Source organism: Salvelinus alpinus, chromosome 31 (assembly GCF_045679555.1).
Source record: "Salvelinus alpinus chromosome 31, SLU_Salpinus.1, whole genome shotgun sequence".
Classification (NCBI taxonomy): domain Eukaryota; kingdom Metazoa; phylum Chordata; class Actinopteri; order Salmoniformes; family Salmonidae; genus Salvelinus; species Salvelinus alpinus.
Window position 1 is genome coordinate 17708310 of NC_092116.1, and position 17973 is coordinate 17726282.

The following is a 17973-nucleotide window of genomic DNA, read 5'->3' on the forward strand; positions in this document are numbered from 1 at the left end:
TCTCTCTCTCTCTCTCTCTCTCTCTCTCTCTCTCTCTCTCTCTCTCTCTCTCTCTCTCTCTCATTTTACGACAACAGCTATGTTTGTTTTACAGGGTTTTCACAATGTCCCTGTCCTACATCACAGTCCCCCTCTCTCAAAGGCATCAATTAAACCTTTATAATAGTCTATATGTCTTTTAAAGCGGCGCATGCTGGTGGTCCTGATGGTGATAGGTGATACTCAGTGTACAGGACTGTGAATCAGATGTGCTTCTCATTAGATTCTAACAAGGATCACATATTCCATGTCTCTATTCTAACACTGACATTCGGTCTCTCTCCGTAGATCTCATTCAGATAACTCAGCCAATCCGCTCTGTGCATCCGTCCGTCTGTCTCTCTGATAGCGCCAGGCCAGTCTGGTCCTGTTTCAGTCCATCTGTCCATTGACTGAGAGAGGGGCACTGGCACCCTCTACTACAACAGAGCCAAAGCAATGGCACCCTATTCCCTAGTGCACTACGTTTGATTAGAACACCATGGGCCCAGTGTCACGGATTCCCCCGGTACTGTGGGCCCAGTGTCACGGATTCCCCCGGTACTATGGGCCCAGTGTCACGGATTCCCCCGGTACTGCTGCTCATTCCGTTCACCAGCTCCGGAGGTGTTACTGAACTGTCTCATTACGCACACCTGATTCCCATTCCCCTGAATAGTAATTGTATATATATACCCTCTGTTCACCATTGTCTTGGTCGGTAATTGTTCCCATGTCCGTTGGTCTGTGAGTACCTGTGCGTCTGTGAGTACCTGTGCGTCTGTGAGTACCTGTGCGTTGTTATTTCGGCATTCGTGCTGTGCTTATTGTGATCTTGTTATTACGGGTCTCATCCAGTGTATTTATTAGAGGTTTTACCTCGCTCTTTTGTTGGGTTACATCCCTGTGTTTTTGTATACGAGTTTGTTTTGGGCTTCGTCCCCGTGCCTTTTCATGGCATGTTGTATATTTTGGGTGGAATATTAAACCCCCCTATTATAAATTCCTGCGCCTGTCTCCAATCATTTATACAATGTGACACCCAGGTCGAAAGTAGCGCAATATTGGGATACAGCCAAGGATTCTCCTCCTCAACGATCAACAACAATGGAGAATCCACAAATCTAAACCTTTAAACCTCCAGCCTATCAATTGAATAAATTAGGAGACCCCCTCTTGACCCTACGACCTCTTCATATCCTCAGAGAATCTCAGGCATTCGCTGAGATGGTCACCGCTGCCAAAAAAGTGTTTTGGACCGACGCTCCAACATTTGTTGAGCAACTCCTCAGCTTTTATTTTGGACTAAAAGTCAGTGTTTTTTTTCTGTGGGCACATTGCCATTGGTTGTTGGGAAGGGGGGGCCTCATATTTAGGAAGAGATCCTTCGTGGATACGCTTACATAACCTTTGCAGACACACACAAACACCCACATGCATACACACATACAGTGCAATCAGAAAGTATTCACACTCCTTGGCTTTTCCGTATTCTGTTGTGTTACAGACTGAATTTAAAATGGATTAAATTGAGATTTGATGCCACTGGCCTACACACAATACCCCATAATGTCAACGTGGAATTATGTTTTTAGAAGATTTTACAAATTAATTAAAAATGAAAAGCTGAAATGTCTTGAGTTAATAAGTATTCAACCCCTTTGTCCTGGCAAGCCTAAATAAGTTTCATGGACTCACTCTGTGTGCAATAACAGTGTTTAACATGATTTTTGAATGACTACCTCATCTCTGTACCCCACACATACAATTATCTGTAAGGTCCCTCAGTCGAGCAGTGAATTTCAAACAAAGATGCAAAAAATGCCTCGCAAAGAAGGGTGCCTATTGGTAGATGGGTAAATAAAATAAAAAGCAGACATTGACTATTCCTTTAAGCATGGTGAAGTTATTCATTACACTTTGAATGGTGTATCAATACACCGAGTCACTACAAAGATACAGGCATCCTTCCTAACTCAGTTGCCTGAAAGGAAAGAAACAGCTCAGGGATTTCACTATGATGCCAATGGTGACATTAAATCAGTTACAGAGTTGAATGGCTGTAGTAGGAGAAAACTGAGGATAGATTAACAACATTGTAATTACTCCACAATACTAACTTAATTGACAGAGTGAAAAGAAGGACCTAAATGACAGATTGCAAAGAAGGAAGCCTGTACAGAATAAAAATATTCCAAAACATGCATCCTGTTTGCAATAGGACACTAAAGTAAAACTGCAAAAAATGTGGCAAAGATGTTTGGGGTAAATCCAACACAGTACCTCACTTCATATTTCATATCATATTTTCAAGCATGGTGGTGGCTGCATCATGTTATGGGTATGCGTGTCATCGGCAAGGACTAGGGAGTTTTTTTAGGATACAAATAAATGGAATAGAGCTAAGCGCAGGCAAAATCCTAGAGAAAAACCTGGTTCAGTCTGGTTTCTAACAGACACTGGGAGACAAATTCAGCAGGACTTTCAGCAGGACATTAACCTAAACACAAGGCCAAATATACTCTGGAGTAGCTTACAAAAATGACATTGAATGTTCCTGAGTGGCCTAGTTACAGTTTTGACTTAAATTGGCTTGAAAATCTATGTAAAGACTTGAAAATGGCTGTCTAGCAGTGATCAATAACCTACTTGACAGAGCTTGAATAATTTTTTTAAGAATAATGTGCAAACATTTTACAATCCAGGTGTGCAAAGCTTTTAGAGACTTACCCAGAAAGGCTCACAGCTGTAATCACTGCCAAAGGTGATTCTAACATGTATTGACTCAGGGGTCATTTTCAATATATTTGCAAACATTTCTAAAAACATGTTTTCATTTTGTCATTATGGGGTATTGTATGTCGATGTGTGAGATAATTTTTTGGGGGGTTATTTAGGCTGTAACACAACAAAATGTGGAATAAGTCAAGGCGTATGAATACTTTCTGAATGCACTGTGTACATACAGACACAGCTGGAGAAGTGTGTGTGTGTATATATGCAGCATGTTGTCTGACAATGTAAACACGTGTATTGTATTGCTTCCTAAGGCATGGTCTGTATCATGTTGCTCCAGGTTGTTAGTGTTTGTGTGTGAATGGGTCGTACTAGGACATATATGTGACTATATACTTAAAGGAAAAAAACTCAAATATCTCGAAAACTTCACCAAAACCTTTTGGGACTGTATTAACAGTGCAGTAAAAAAAATGATCTTCCAAGTGTAGTTTATGAGTGGATTTTTCCTGGTAGTCAAAACAGAGAAGCTAACATCAAAACCTGACCTGGGTTCAGATTAGCTATGAAAGACGAATGTATTAGTCAAGAAGGAAATATTTGGTTTAGGTTGGCTCAAATGAATGCAAAGCAGGTCATTTACAAGACATCGTTACTGATGTTTGCCAGAACCTGTCTTTTCAGATGGAGCCAGGGAGGTATCAGAAGTACAGTGGAAAAGTTTAGCATTTCCGTCACTGTATGTCTGGCTCAGGACTCGTCTACAGACTCGTCTAATCCTGCAGCAACAACAAATGTGAATTATTATGTGGATTTTAATGAATGGACATTTTTGTAGGGGTTGATACCTTTTTCGTAAGGGAAAATCAAGTCTGACATTTCAAAGGGGAAATGACAAACTTTAGAAGCCTTTTAAAAACTAAAATACACTACACGATTGCATTTCCTGCTGTGCATTAATCCTCAGCAACAAAAGAGTGATCAAATTAAGATCCTACATCTGTACATCAGTGAACTGAAGCTCATTCTCTCCCAGTGATTCTCACTCTACAGATCGTAGCTCTGTCTCCGATCTTTTGTCTTTCTAAGCAACTAACTCGCTGACTTTCTCTGGGACTGGAGTACATCAGTTGAAGTTGAAGCCTGGCGATTCTCTCTCTATGGTTCGAGGCCCTGTCTGTCTCTGGAACCATTCCTCTTTCACCCTGAGATACTGAACACTGTAGCTGTTGTCTGTCTGTTTGACCTGGCTGATACATGACTCAGAGTGAGGGTGTGAGGAGAGAAGAGCTGGAGAGTCTCTGATAATTAATGGAGTGTTAGGGGTTCTCATGCATTCCTCTGGTTTCATACCAAATGCTTTTCCCGATCGTATTTACAGTGTATTACTAGTACTACACACAGGAAACCTAACACGGGGTTAGAGGATAGGAGAGGAGGATGAGGAGGGGGAAGAGTGAAACAAAGAAGGATTGCAACATTCATCCTCTTCCCTGGAATTCCCTGTCCTCTTCAGCATATCCAAGACTCCTTTCCTTTTTCTCCTTTTTGAAGTTTTTATTTCGACCGTCGGATTTATGTTCACCTCGAGGCTTCTTCCTCCTGGGATCTGGACCGGCCAATCGGACGAGAGCAAATATTTACCCTGTGAGCTTAGAGGAAATAAATGGCCCCCCATGGAGAGAGACGGAGTCCTGGGTTCACTCCAGCTGGCACGCGTCACACACACACACAAACACAAACACACACACCATCATGGACATCAAAGGGTCTATAGTTATTTAGGGAACACGGACAAGCTAATCACAGACCTATGACTCTTAACTTCTACCTCTTACATCTCTCTCTCTCTCCCTCTCTCTTTCCCATTGTCCATTTGCCCTATTTCACATTTTCTCTCTACCCTCCCTATCTTTTTCCACTTCCATATACAGTGCCGTCAGAAAGTATTCAGACCCCTTGAATTTTTCCACACGTTATTTCGTTAGTCTCATTCTAAAATTGATTTAAAGTTTTTTAGCAAACTACATACAATATCCCATAATGACAAAGCGAAAACAGGTTTTTAGAGATATTTGCACATTTATTTAAAAAAAAAACAGAATACATTATTTACATGAACATTCAACTTGATTAGAGTCCACCTGTGTTAAATTCAATTGATTGGACATGACTTGGAAAGGCACACACCTGTCTATATAAGGTCCCACAGTTGGCAGAGCATGTCAACACAAAAAAAGGCTGTGAGGTCGAAGGAATTGTGTCGAGGTACAGATCTGGGGAAGGGTAGCCAAACATTTCTGCAGCATTGAAGGTCCCCAAGAACACAGTGGACCCCATCATTCTTAAATGGATGAAGTTTGGAACCACCCAGACTCTTCCTAGAGCTGGCCGCCCGGCCAAACTGAGCAATCGGGGGAGAAGAGCCTTGGTCAGGGAGTTGACCAAGAGCCCGATGGTCACTCTGACAGAGCTCTAGAGTTCCTCTGTGGAGACGGGAGAACCTTCCAGAAGGACAACCATCTCTTTTTTCAGCGGCAGGCACTGGGAGACTAGTCAGGATCGAGGGAAAGATGAACGGAGCAAAGTACAGAGATATCCTTGAGGAAAACCTGCTCCAGAGCACTCAAGACCTGACTGGGGCGGAAGCTCACCTTCCAACAGGACAACGACCCTAAGCACACAGCCAGGACAACACAGGTGTTGCTTCGAGACAAGTCTCTGAATGTCCTTGAGTGTCCCAGCCAGAGCCCCGACTTGAGCCCGATCTAATATCTCTGGAGAGTCCTGAAAATAGCTGTGCAGCGATGCTCCCCATCCAACCTGATTGAACAAGCTTGAGAGGATCTGCAGAGTAGAATGGGAGAAACTTCCCAAATACAGGTGTGTCAAGCTTGTAGTGTCCTAGCCAAGAAGTCTCGATGCTGTAATCGCTGCCAAAGGTGCTTCAACAAAGTACTGAGTAAAGGGTTTGAATACTTTCCTGATATTTAAGTTTTTTTATTTTCAATACATTTGCAAAAATGTCTTAAAAACCTGTTTTTTCTCTGTAATTATGGGGTATTGTGTGTAGATTGATGTGGGGAAAAAACTTTTAATAAATGTTATAATAAGTCTGTAACGTAACAGAATGTGGACAAAATCAAGGGGTCTGAATACTTTCCGAAGGCACTGTATCTCCCTCTCTCTCTCTCTCTCCTCCCCCCTCCATCCTCCCTGTCCTCCCAGGCTATGATAGTCCTGCCAGGGTGAGAGGAAGAGAGGAAGAGAAGGAGATGTTATCCTCTCACTGCATCTATCACATTCTCTCCATTCTCTGGCTTCAGGCTAGACCTGACAACTGTTATTGGTATGGACTAGGAGTACACTCAGTGTCATGTTTTCCCTTTCAGTCATGTGACTTAGTAGCCTGGCCCCAGATATGTTTGTGCTGTCTTGCCAATTGCTATGGTCATGGTCATGATAGCACAAACAGATCTGGGATCAGGCTAGATTAGTAATTGACGGGTGGCCAAGGAGGATGGGGACTCTATTGACGCAAAGTAACATGTTGTTTAAAGAAGCTTCTTCTATTTTCTGTCTATCTCATCACATTCCAGACATGTTTTATTTTCCTTATGAGAATAGACAGGACACAGTTAGCTCTACTGTACACACAGCACATACCCAAGATCTTTTCTCAATACTTTAATCAATTCTAGCTAATTCAATCAAACCAATTTGTCAGAGTGAAAAAGTCGCTCTGTGATTCCACATGATTGTCCCTCCTAGGGAAGCGCATACACACACACACACACACACACACACACACACACACACACACACACACACACACACACACGCACAGGCACAGGCACACGCACACGCACACGCACACACGCACATGCACATGCACACACACACACACTCACACACCGTCTTGTACAGCTAACCTTGTGGGGACGCACCACACAGTCCCATTCAAAATCCTATTTTCCCTAATCCCTAAACCTAACCCGAAGGCACTGTGTGTCACACAGCGTCTTCCTTCCCTAACCCGTATTCTAACCCTAACTTTAACCCTAACCCTAACTTTAACCCTAACTCTAAATTTAACCCTAACCTTAACCCAAATACCTAACCTTAACCCAGAAACCTAACCTAACCTTAACCCTAATCCTAAACCTAACCTTTTTATTTATTTTTTAATTTCACCTTCTAGCTCCTAACCCTAATCCTAAACCTAACCCTAGCTCCTAACCCTAATCCTAAACCTAACCCTAGCTCCTAATCCTAAAGCTAACCCTAGCTCCTAACCCTAACCTAAAAACTAACCCCAGCTCCTAACCCTAAACCTAACCCTAGCTCCTAACCCTAATCCTAAACCTAACCCTAGCTCCTAATCCTAAACCTAACCCTAGCTCCTAACCCTAACCTTAAAACTAACCCTAGCTCCTAATCCTAAACCTAACCCTAGCTCCTAACCCTAACCTTAAAACTAACCCTAGCTCCTAACACTAAAACTAACCCTAGCTCCTAACCCTAAAACTAACCCTAGCTCCTAACCCTAACCTTTAACGTAATTTTAACCCTAACACTAATTCTAATTCTAACCTTAACCCTAAACCCCACCTGGTCCCCACAAGAATAGTAAAACAAGTCCAAACACACACACGCTCAAGGTCAGCTCCTCCCTGTCCAAACTAAAATATTCCTCAGTCCAGTACTTCAAGCTACCGAAGAACCTGACATTCACCCCCATCCACAGTAGTAGGCCTCTAAACACTTACTTCCCATCTCTAGTAGTTCAGAGTCTAAAGTTTAGACAACACTAACCCTGCTAACAGCAGCACAGACGTTACCCATAACTACCACAACACCTTTCACTAGGCCAAGCCTGGTGGTGTTTCAGAAGCACAAGGTCAATAGGAAATCCTGAGGAAGAGATCTTCCTAACGATGGACGGTATATGGGGCAGAAATGCATGATATAGGTGACTGCTGTTTTTATCTTTCCAAAAAATACAAATACAAATGTTTGTATAACACCTTTATATATAGAACATATAAGTTCTGCCTTGGACATTTTGAGGGTGGTGAGATTAGCCTGCCAATTGGCTAGACAGGCAGAAGAAGAGAGCGACACACAGGAAGCAGTAACCTGCGGTTTAGCCTAGCGTCACACCACAGGAGGTTTGGAGGCAGCTTAATTGGGGAGGATGGGCTCAAGGTGATGACTGGAGCAGAATAAGTGGAATGGTATCAAATACATCAAACACATGGTTTCCAAGTGTTTGACGCCATTTCACTTGCTCCGTTCCAGACATTATGAGCCGTCCTCCCCTCAGCAGCCTCCTGTGTGTCACACAGCGTCTTCCTTCCTCAGATTCTGTCTGCCTGCTTAAACACACACACTGTCTGCTCTCTGGCTCTCTGCAATGAATTAAACAGCCATTAATAAGCAGACAGTCTCTTGTCTCCATAACATCTGATTATGATTTGGGAGTCGTTCCCGTTGATGACCCTGATGCCCTCAGCACATTTCAGGGCCAGTATTTAAAACATGTCGGCTGCAACAGCACAACGGGGGGAGAGAGAGAGAGCCAGAGTGTGTGAGAGAGAGAGAGAGAGAGAGAGAGAGAGAGAGAGAGAGAGAGAGAGAGAGAGAGAGAGAGAGAGAGAGAGAGAGAGAGAGAGAGAGAGAGAGAGAGAGAGAGAGAGAGAGAGAGAGAGAGAGATAGAGAGAGAGAGAGAGAGAGAGAGAGAGAGAGAGAGAGAGAGAGAGAGAGAGAGAGAGAGAGAGAGAGAGAGAGAGAGAGAGAGAGAGAGAGAGAGAGAGAGAGAGAGAGAGAGAGAGAGAGAGAGAGAGAGAGAGAGAGAGAGAGAGAGAGAGAGAGAGAGAGAGAGAGAGAGAGAGAGAGAGAGAGAGAGAGAGAGAGAGAGAAGGAGAGCTAGGCCATCTGAGACCTAATGCACACAAACACACATCACTGTCTGTCACAGACCCCCGCCAGGCCTCTCTACACACGGATAGGTCTAGGATCGATCGTCACACACACACACACACACACACACACACACACACACACACACACACACACACACACACACACACACACACACACACACACACACACACACACACACACACACACACACACACACACGGCTCCAAGGTCAGCTCCTACACCTTGGGGAAATCCTGTATTTGTTGATCAGGATCTCAGCACTGACTGGCTACACAGCCTCCTTAGTGAATCAATGACACTTGGTTATTTGTCCTTTCACTGTGAGCTTACAGGGCACTGTATAGAATACATTTGATTGAATTTGATTGACAGGCATCATGGGGCTAAGTGGTCTGTTTTCAGAGGTGAAATAGTCAGATAGCCCAGGCTGAAACCCTCTGAAATCACACCGTTATCTTCACCATCCATCACCACATTCAGTCACTCTCCAAAGACAACAGCGATGTCCTTATTGACAACAGTTCTTGAAACCACTGTGCACAGAACTGGTGCATACACCAAGATGAAACCATTAGACACATTGTAGAGGGTCCACACTCCAAAAAGTTATTTTTTAAGTAATTTTATGCTTACATTTTTATTCACGAGGCAACAAGAATAGAGTTGACATGGCTGTCCTTACCATAGATATAAAACTGCTCTATGTCTATGGTCCATACTGGGCACATTCCCCTACATCTGTGACCTACCTGTGCACTCTTGCTGCAGCCCATTGCCGTAGTGGCCCTTCTCACAGATACAGTCGTACTGGCCCGTGTGGGTGCCACACTTGCAGCTGGCCATGATGTCACAGCAGTCCGAACCTGCCTCGCACAGAGACGAGCAGCGGGATAGGTCCTCCTGGATGTAACTTCCTGTCGGCAGGTCTGAGGGGAGACAAGGGTCGACGCAGAGGTCAAAGGTCACCCGAGGATATTTGTAAATATTTTCATCATTTCATAAACTTCTTGCTTGTCCATAGAAAAGGAGAGAGGAGAGATGGAAAGAAAGGAGAGGTGGAGAAGAGAGGGAATGAGTGGAGGGTTGGATCAACTCACTAAAAGAGGAGCGAGGGGTGATGAGATAGGAGAGGGAAAGCGAGAGGGGAGAGAGAGGAGATAGAGAGGAGATACGTGGTCCCGTGTGGCTCAGTTGGTAGAGCATGGCGCTTGCAACGCCAGGGTTGTGGGTTCATTCCCCACGGGGGGACCAGGATGAATATGTATGAACTTTCCAATTTGTAAGTCGCTCTGGATAAGAGCGTCTGCTAAATGACTTAAATGTAAATGTAAATGTAGATAGAGAGAGATTTTGTGATATAAGCAAACCAATTAATCAAACCAAAGGCCACTGGAAGAGGTCAATATACTGGTGGGAAAAAACATTCCTGAGTCATTTTACTGATAACTGTAGTTTACTCCAATCCTGATAACAGAGTAGATTACCGTAAATTGGCCTACTACTGTATAAACACATCTGTGTTGATGAATCTGGTGGAAATGTCATGTACTCTAAGCTAGGGCTAGACATGCTTATCTGCCTCATACATAAATAATGACAAAGGGAGCAGGTTTGGCTGAGCCATTGTTTGTTCTTTCTGAGAAGCAGGAACCAATCAAAGAGCATTGTGGGCCAGATGTTTTTCACACATGGCTGAGGATGGTGTTTGGTCCAGAGGTTGGCAGAGGTAGAGAAAGCAGACCTGGGTTCAAATAGCATTTGAACACTTTCAAAAATGTTAAGTACACTCGATTGAGCTTGCCTGGTGCAATGGACTCAATGGCTGGAGTGGAAGCTATGGGGCTGAGGGGCTGATGCTTGAGTTGGGGTTGGCAGCGGCGAGGAGTAGACTTGGAGAGGGAGAGTCAGTAAAACAGACAAACGGCAGGCTTGATAACATGCACTGGCTGCCATGGCTCACACTGGATCCGTCCCAAATTACACCCTAGTCCTATATAGTCCTATGGGCACTGGTCAAAAGTAGTGCACTATAATGGGAATAGGGTGCCATTTGGGATGAATGTCTGACAACCTTATCCCTCTCTCTGTCTAACAGGACAGATTTACCACCGTCTAGGTTCTAACATAGGCTGTGTCCCAATGGTACACTATTCCCTTTATTGTGCACTACTTTTGAACAGGGCCCATAGGACTATATACGGAATAGGGTGCCATTTGGGACGCTGCATAGATGGCTTCGGTGCTGCATGTTGTTGTTTTATGGACCGATGCAACTGACGTCTGAAAAATGATGACTCCAGCACCGAAGTATTTTACCTCCTTTTTTACTCTGATGTTATGTGTTGGCTAGATGTACAGAGCAAACTGTCTGCAAGATGTGGATGGAATTTCTATATATATACAGTGCATTCGGAAATTATTCAGACCCCTTGACTTTTTCCACATTTTGTTAAGTTACAGCCATATTCTAAAATGGATTCAATAAAAACTAAACCCCATAATGACAAAGCAAAAACATGTTTTTAGGGATTTTTGCAAATGTATTAAAAGTAAAAAACAGAAATACCTTATTTACATAAGTATTCAGACCCTTTGCTATGAGACTCGAAATGTATTTATTTATTTATTTTATATCACCTTTATTTAACCAGGTAGGCCAGTTGAGAACAAGTTCTCATTTACAACTGCGACCTGGCCAAGATGAAGCAAAGCAGTGCGACACAAACAACAACAAAGAGTTACACATGGAATAAACAAACATACAGTCAATAACACAATAGAGAAAAATGTGTGCAAATGAGGTAAGATTAGGGAGATAAGGCAATAAATAGGCCATAGTGGTGAAATAATTACAATATAGCAATTAAACACTGGAGTGATAGATGTGCAGATGATGAATGTGCAAGTAAAGATACTGGGGTGCAAAGGAGAAAAAAAAAATAACAGTATGGGGATGAGGTATTTACAGATGGGCTATGTACAGGTGCAGTGATCTGTGACCTGCTCTGACAGCTGGTGCTTAAAGTTAGTGAGGGAGATATGAGTCTCCAGCTTCAGTGATTTTTGCAATTCGTTCCAGTCATTGGCAGCAGAGAACTGGAAGGAAAGGCGGCCAAAGGAGGAATTGGCTTTGGGGGTGACCAGTGAAAAATACCTGCTGGAGCGCGTGCTACGGGTGGGTGCTGCTATGGTGACCAGTGAGCTGAGATAAGGTGGGGTTTTACCTAGCAAAGACTTATAGATGACCTGGAGCCAATGGGTTTGGCGACAAATATGAAGCGAGGGCCAGCCAACGAGAGCATACAGTTCGCAATGGTGGGTAGTAAATGGGGCTTTGGTGACAAAACAGATGGCACTGTGATAGACTACATTCAATTTGCTGAATAGAGTGTTGGAGGCTATTTTGTAAATGACATGGCCGAAGTCAAGGATCAGCAGGATAGTCAGTTTTACGAGGGTATGTTTGGCAGCATGAGTGAAGGAGGCTTTGTTGCGAAATAGGAAACCGATTCTAGATTTAATTTTGGAATGGAAATTGAGGTGCAGGTGCATCCTGTTTCCATTGATCATTCTTGAGATGTTTCTACAACTTGATTGGAGTCCACCTGTGGTAAATTCAATTGATTGGACATGATTTGGAAAGACACACACCTGTCTATATAAGGTCCCACAGTTGACAGTGTTGGTCTGTGCAAAAACCAAGCCATGAGGTCGAAGGAATTGTCCATAGAGCTCCAAGACAGGAATGTGTCGAGGCACAGATCTGGGAAAGGTTACAAAAAATGTTTGCAGCATTGAAGGTCTCCAAGAACACAGTGGCCTCCATCATTTTTAAATGGAAGAAGTTTGAAAACCCCAAGACTCTTCCTAGAGCTGACCGCCGGGCCAAAATGAGCAATTGGGGGAGAAGGGCCTTGGTCAGGGAGGTGACCAAGAAACCGATGGTCACTCTGACAGAGCTCCAGAGTTCCTCTGTGGAGATAGGTGAACCTTCCAGAAGGACAACCATCTCTGCAGCACTCCACCAATCAGGCATTTATGGTAGAGTGGCCAGACGGAAGCCACTCCTCAGTGGCACATGACAGACCGCTTGGAGTTTGCCATACGGCACCTAAAGGACTCTCAGACCATGAGAAACAAGATTCTCTGATGAAACCAAGATTGAGCTCTTTAGCCTGAATGCCAAGCATCACGTCTGAAGGGAACCATCCCTACGGTGAAGCATGGTGATTTGCAGAGAAGAATGAGAGAAACTCCCCAAATACAGGTATGCCAAGATTGTAGCGTCATACCCAAGAAGAATCAAGGCTGTAACCGCTGCCAAAGGTGCTTCAACAAAGTACTGAGTAAATGGTCTGAATACTTATGTAAATGTGATTTTTCCGTTTTTTATTTGTAATAAATTTGCAAATATTTCTAAAAAACTGTTTTTCGCTTTGCCGTTCTGGGTTATTGTGTGTAGAATGATGAGGGGGGAAACGATTTAATCAATTTTAGAATAAATAAAATCAAAATCAAGTCAAATTGTATTTGTCACATACGCTGATTACAACAGGTAGACCTTACAGTGAAATGCTTACTTACAAGCCCTTAACCAACGATGCAGTTTTAAGAAAATACCTAAAAAAAATGATTAAGAAAAAAGTAAGAGATAAGAAAAACAAATAATTAAAGAGCAGCAGTGAATAACAATAGCGAGGTTACATACAGGGGGTACCGGTTCAGAGTCAATGTGTCAATGTGTGGGGGCACCGGTGTCGAGGTAATTGAGGTAATTATGTACATGCAGGTAGGGTTGTTAAAGTGGCTATGCATAGATAATAACAGAGTAGTAGCAGCGTGGGGGGGGGTGAAAATAGTCTGGGTAGCCATTTGATTAGCTGTTCAGGAGTCTTATGGCTTGGGGGTAGAAGCTGTTTAGAAGGCTCTTGGACCTAGACTTTGCGCTCCGGTACCGCTTGCCGTGCGGTAGCAGAGAGAACAGTCTATGACTAGGGGAGTCTTTGATGATTTTTAGGGCCTTCCTCTGACACCGCCTAGTATAGAGGTCCTGGATGGCAGGAAGCTTGACCCCGGTGATGTACTGGTTGTAACGTTACAAAATGTGGAAAAACTCAAGGGGTCTGAATACTTTCCGAATGCACTTTATATATCTTAGTCACAATGGGCTACCTGTATGCAAAGTTGAGAAAAACATCTTCCACTCAACCTTTCCTTCCCACAAATCTCCCATTGACATAGTACTGTAAAACCTGATTCAAGCCTTCAAGGGTCAGTCTGGGTACCAGTCTCTTGTGCTATCATTAAACTCCTTGCCACTCCTTTATGAAAATATATTTGGCATGACACGAGAGTCAAATAAAATTGTATTCGTCATTGTGCTGAATACAACAAGTTTAGACTTGACAAGGAGTGGCAAAGAGTGAAAAGACTGGTACTCAAACTATTCAGTTGCTCATTCACCTCACCTTCATGCAGCGCACGGCGAGCCAGGGCCTCAAACTCGGCGAAGTTGTGTACCAGGTAGCAGTGCTGGTCCTTGGGATGCGAGGCCATGTCATTGAGCTCACGGATGTTCCCCTGCCAGATCCCCAAGGTGTAGATCTCCACCCCCTGCTCCCTCAGAGCGGCCGCCACCGGGCGAGGGTCGCCCCCGTTGGAGTAGCCGTCCGTTATCAGGAAGATCACCTTGGTGGCGTTGGCCCGCGAGTGACGCAGGATTTGCTGCGGGGGGAGAGGGATTGGAATAATTAACACGTGTGAATGAATGGTGGAAGTTGTTGGATCATGATCAGGTGTTGTGAGAGTGAAAACTGTAACTCCATGAATATAGTAAACACATTCATGTGGTTTGAAAGATACCATTCCTCGGAACGCAGACCAACATACCAATATATTTCCAACATCACTGACATGGATACATTTTAGAAATGGAATGATTCATGATATTAGTTAACTGCACATACACCGTCCCCCCCCCCCCCCCCAACACACAGACACAACCCCACGAATCTGTGAGACTTACTCCCCGAAAACAAAATGGACATTGGCAAGTCAAGCAATAGAGAGAAGAGAAGAAAAAAGCAGCAATGACCCTCTCCTCTAGTCTGATGGGTCTGCTGTCAGCTAACCACTAGAACACTAGAACAACCCTAAGCAGAGCTCTCTCTATTCTTCTCTCCAGGATTTCTGTGCAGGGGAAAAAAATATATGTTTCTCTGTGTCTTTAATGTCCTGTCTAATTGTACAGGGATTGGTTGTCAACTGCAGCTAAACATAGTGCTGTGAACCAGAGCCTGTGTCTGAGGGAGTCCTGTCCTGGGTTTCAAATATTATTTAGAAATCTTTGAAATACTTTGAAAGTTCGCTTTAGCCTGCCTAAAGAAGCCAGATGGGTGGTGATTACACTTTAAGGGACTATCATATTCGTCCCATTTTGCCAAGCAAGCTCCATCAAACACAGATAAAGTATTATACTGTCTTGTACCCGACATGCAAGGCCAAGCCAGACCAGACCTGCTACAATACTCTATACTTGGTTTGTTTGTTTGTAATGAAATTAATTGGAATTGTATAGATGAGATGAAGAGGAGAGTGACAAGAGGAGGACAAAGACAGTGAAGATACTGTAGGGAAAGAGTGAAGAGAGATTGATGGAGCGATATTACACCCTGACTACACCGCTCGCGTCGTATGCGCGAGCTTTGCAAAATACATTTAGAAATCTATGTTATTCAATTATTGCGCCCACACTGCTCGCGCGTGTCAACGAGTGTCTGCGTTGCCAAGGGCTAAAATAGAAGTCAGTTCTAGTTGTGACGCAGATCGCGCTGCAAGTCCTGCCTTTCCCATCTCCTCATTGGTTTATAGAAGCAGATAGGGTGATTGAAAGACAAACTGTGTCGTCGGTCGTCGTGGTAATACTATGAAAGTTTAGATGCCAATCACCATATAAGTTCAAAGAAGAAAAATACTGGAAGGAGGAGAGATGACTAGAAACGATTCGGTTGACCGTTTTATGTGTGGATTAATTGTCGGAATAGAGGACCTTGTGCATTTCAGGTAAAATAACAACTCAATGTTTATATACCAGGACAAATTAGCTAGCAACAGCAAGCTAGCTAAATAGGACAAATCAGCTAGCAAGAGAGGGGGAGAGAGAGAGAGAGAGAGAGAGAGAGAGAGAGAGAGAGAGAGAGAGAGAGAGAGAGAGAGAGAGAGAGAGAGAGAGAGAGAGAGAGAGAGAGAGAAAGAGAGTGTGAGAGAGGGAAATAGAAAGCTAGAGCTCTGTTCTTTATTGTCTAATTGGCTTCAAGCGTCTCCAGCGGGGTAACGTAATTACAGTGGCTGTGAAGCGGGAGAGGGAGGGGGGCGGGTTGTAGATAGGGAAAGGAGGGAGGGAAGAAAAGCTTGGCCTCTCTGATCCTCTCCTCAAAGTCACCCTGGTTCTCATCCCAAAATACCAGTCCTGGCTGCTGCCCGCTACCAGCTGTCAGTGCACCCTGGCAGGCTGCTTAGTTATGGTATGGGCCCTCCCTGGATCTCCCCTAGACCTAACCCCTGTCTGCTGTCACCAAACCACAGTGATGTCTTTGCAGCCTGAGGAGGGGGTGGAGTAGGGGTGAGGAGAGGAGAGAGAGACATGACTGAGAGAGAGGTGTGTGTCTTGGGGTGTTTCTCGATGTTTTATGGGGCGGTTGTTCAAAGGGCTGTGGGGCCGCAGTGGTTCGTGTTACGGTGTGAGACGATGACTGATGGCTGGTGGTGAAGAAGGGGTTGCCACAGCTGAGTGTGTATATATATATAGAGTATATATAGCTACATACACACACTGGTTCCTCTATCGCATATAAAACAGTTGTGGGCCTCACTAATTGTAGGATTTGGCAGCTGGTAAAGCGAAACACCTTTTGGCATGACGCCTCTGTGTGTGTGTGTGTGTGTGTGTGTGTGTGTGTGTGTGTGTGTGTGTGTGTGTGTGTGTGTGTGTGTGTGTGTGTGTGTGTGTGTGTGTGTGTGTGTGTGTGTGTGTCTGCTTGTACCTCACATGCATTTCCTCAACAATGTACTTGGCAGGTCTTACTGTGTGATACATCCATCATACATCCAGAAAGATAAAAAGCAGCAGTGGAAGGGTGTCTGTATTTGAGTTTAGATATCTGTCAAAGAGAGAGAGAGAGAGAGAGAGAGAGAGAGAGAGAGAGAGAGAGAGAGAGAGAGAGAGAGAGAGAGAGAGAGAGAGAGAGAGAGAGAGAGAGATATGGGAGAGAGAGATGGGAGAGAGAAGAGAGCTAAGAGAGAAAGAGAGAGAGAATGAGAGAGCTAGGAGAAAGCTGAGAGAGAGAATGAGAGAGAGAGAGCAAGAGAGAGAGAGGGAGAGCTAGGAGAGAGCTAAGAGAGAGAAAGAGAGAGCTGAGAGAGAGAGAGAGAGAGAGGGAGAGAGAGAGAGAGAGAGAGAGAGAGAGAGAGAGAGAGAGAGAAAGAGAGAGAGAGAGAGAGAGAGAGGAGTCCAAAGAGTCCAAAGAGTTTATTAAGGAAACTTTGCCGCTGTGCGTTCCAAAACGCCTCACACACGTTTTGGCAAGAGAGCAGAGAAGAGATGAGTGCTCCATATGTGCGGAGCTGCTGGGGGAGATATTCACACACACACACACACACACACACACACACACACACACACACACACACACACACACACACACACACACACACACACACACACACACACACACACACACACACACACACACACACAGTCATTAAAGAAGGGATGGAAGAGGTGGGAATAGCAACTACAGTTGTGCATCTGAACAGATGCTGTGTTGCCTTAAGTGGGGCACATTGTTTGGGATATGACAAGGGCCAGATGCCAGACTACAGAAGATATTGCCAAGAGCTTCTATCACCTTATGGGGACATCATGGTGACAATGTCCTCAAGCCATTCATCCAATCAAACGGGATCTATGTGAATGAATATCAAATAAGACCCCCTCCCTCTCTCCCTCTCCCTTGGCAGTCCAGTGTCTTTGATCAAGGCTCAGACACACCTGTCTCTGTATGAGCTGTGGGTAATCCCAGCTGTATGGCTGCTCCTGTACCTATGGCCATATGCTTACAAGATACAGTTCCAGTCAAAAGTTTGTACACACCTACTCATTCAAGGGTTGTTCTTAATTTTGACTATTTTCTACATTGTAGAATAACAGTGAAAACATCAACACTATAAAAAAAAGAATCATGTAGTAACCCAAAAAGTGTTAAACAAATCAA

The 17973-nt window shown here is 44.1% G+C and overlaps 1 protein-coding gene across 2 annotated transcripts in view; it reads right to left on the minus strand.

Annotated features, from left to right (window-relative positions):
* LOC139561737 (sushi, von Willebrand factor type A, EGF and pentraxin domain-containing protein 1-like) overlaps positions 1-17973 on the minus strand; it is a 207787-nt gene that overhangs the window by 143291 nt on the left and 46523 nt on the right. For both annotated transcript variants that reach the window (XM_071379004.1, XM_071379003.1), the window contains exons 2-3: positions 14170-14425; positions 9451-9627 (exon numbers count right to left, since the gene is read on the minus strand). In XM_071379004.1, coding sequence (XP_071235105.1) covers positions 9451-9627; positions 14170-14425 — 433 coding nt within the window. The remainder of the gene's footprint in view (positions 1-9450; positions 9628-14169; positions 14426-17973) is intronic.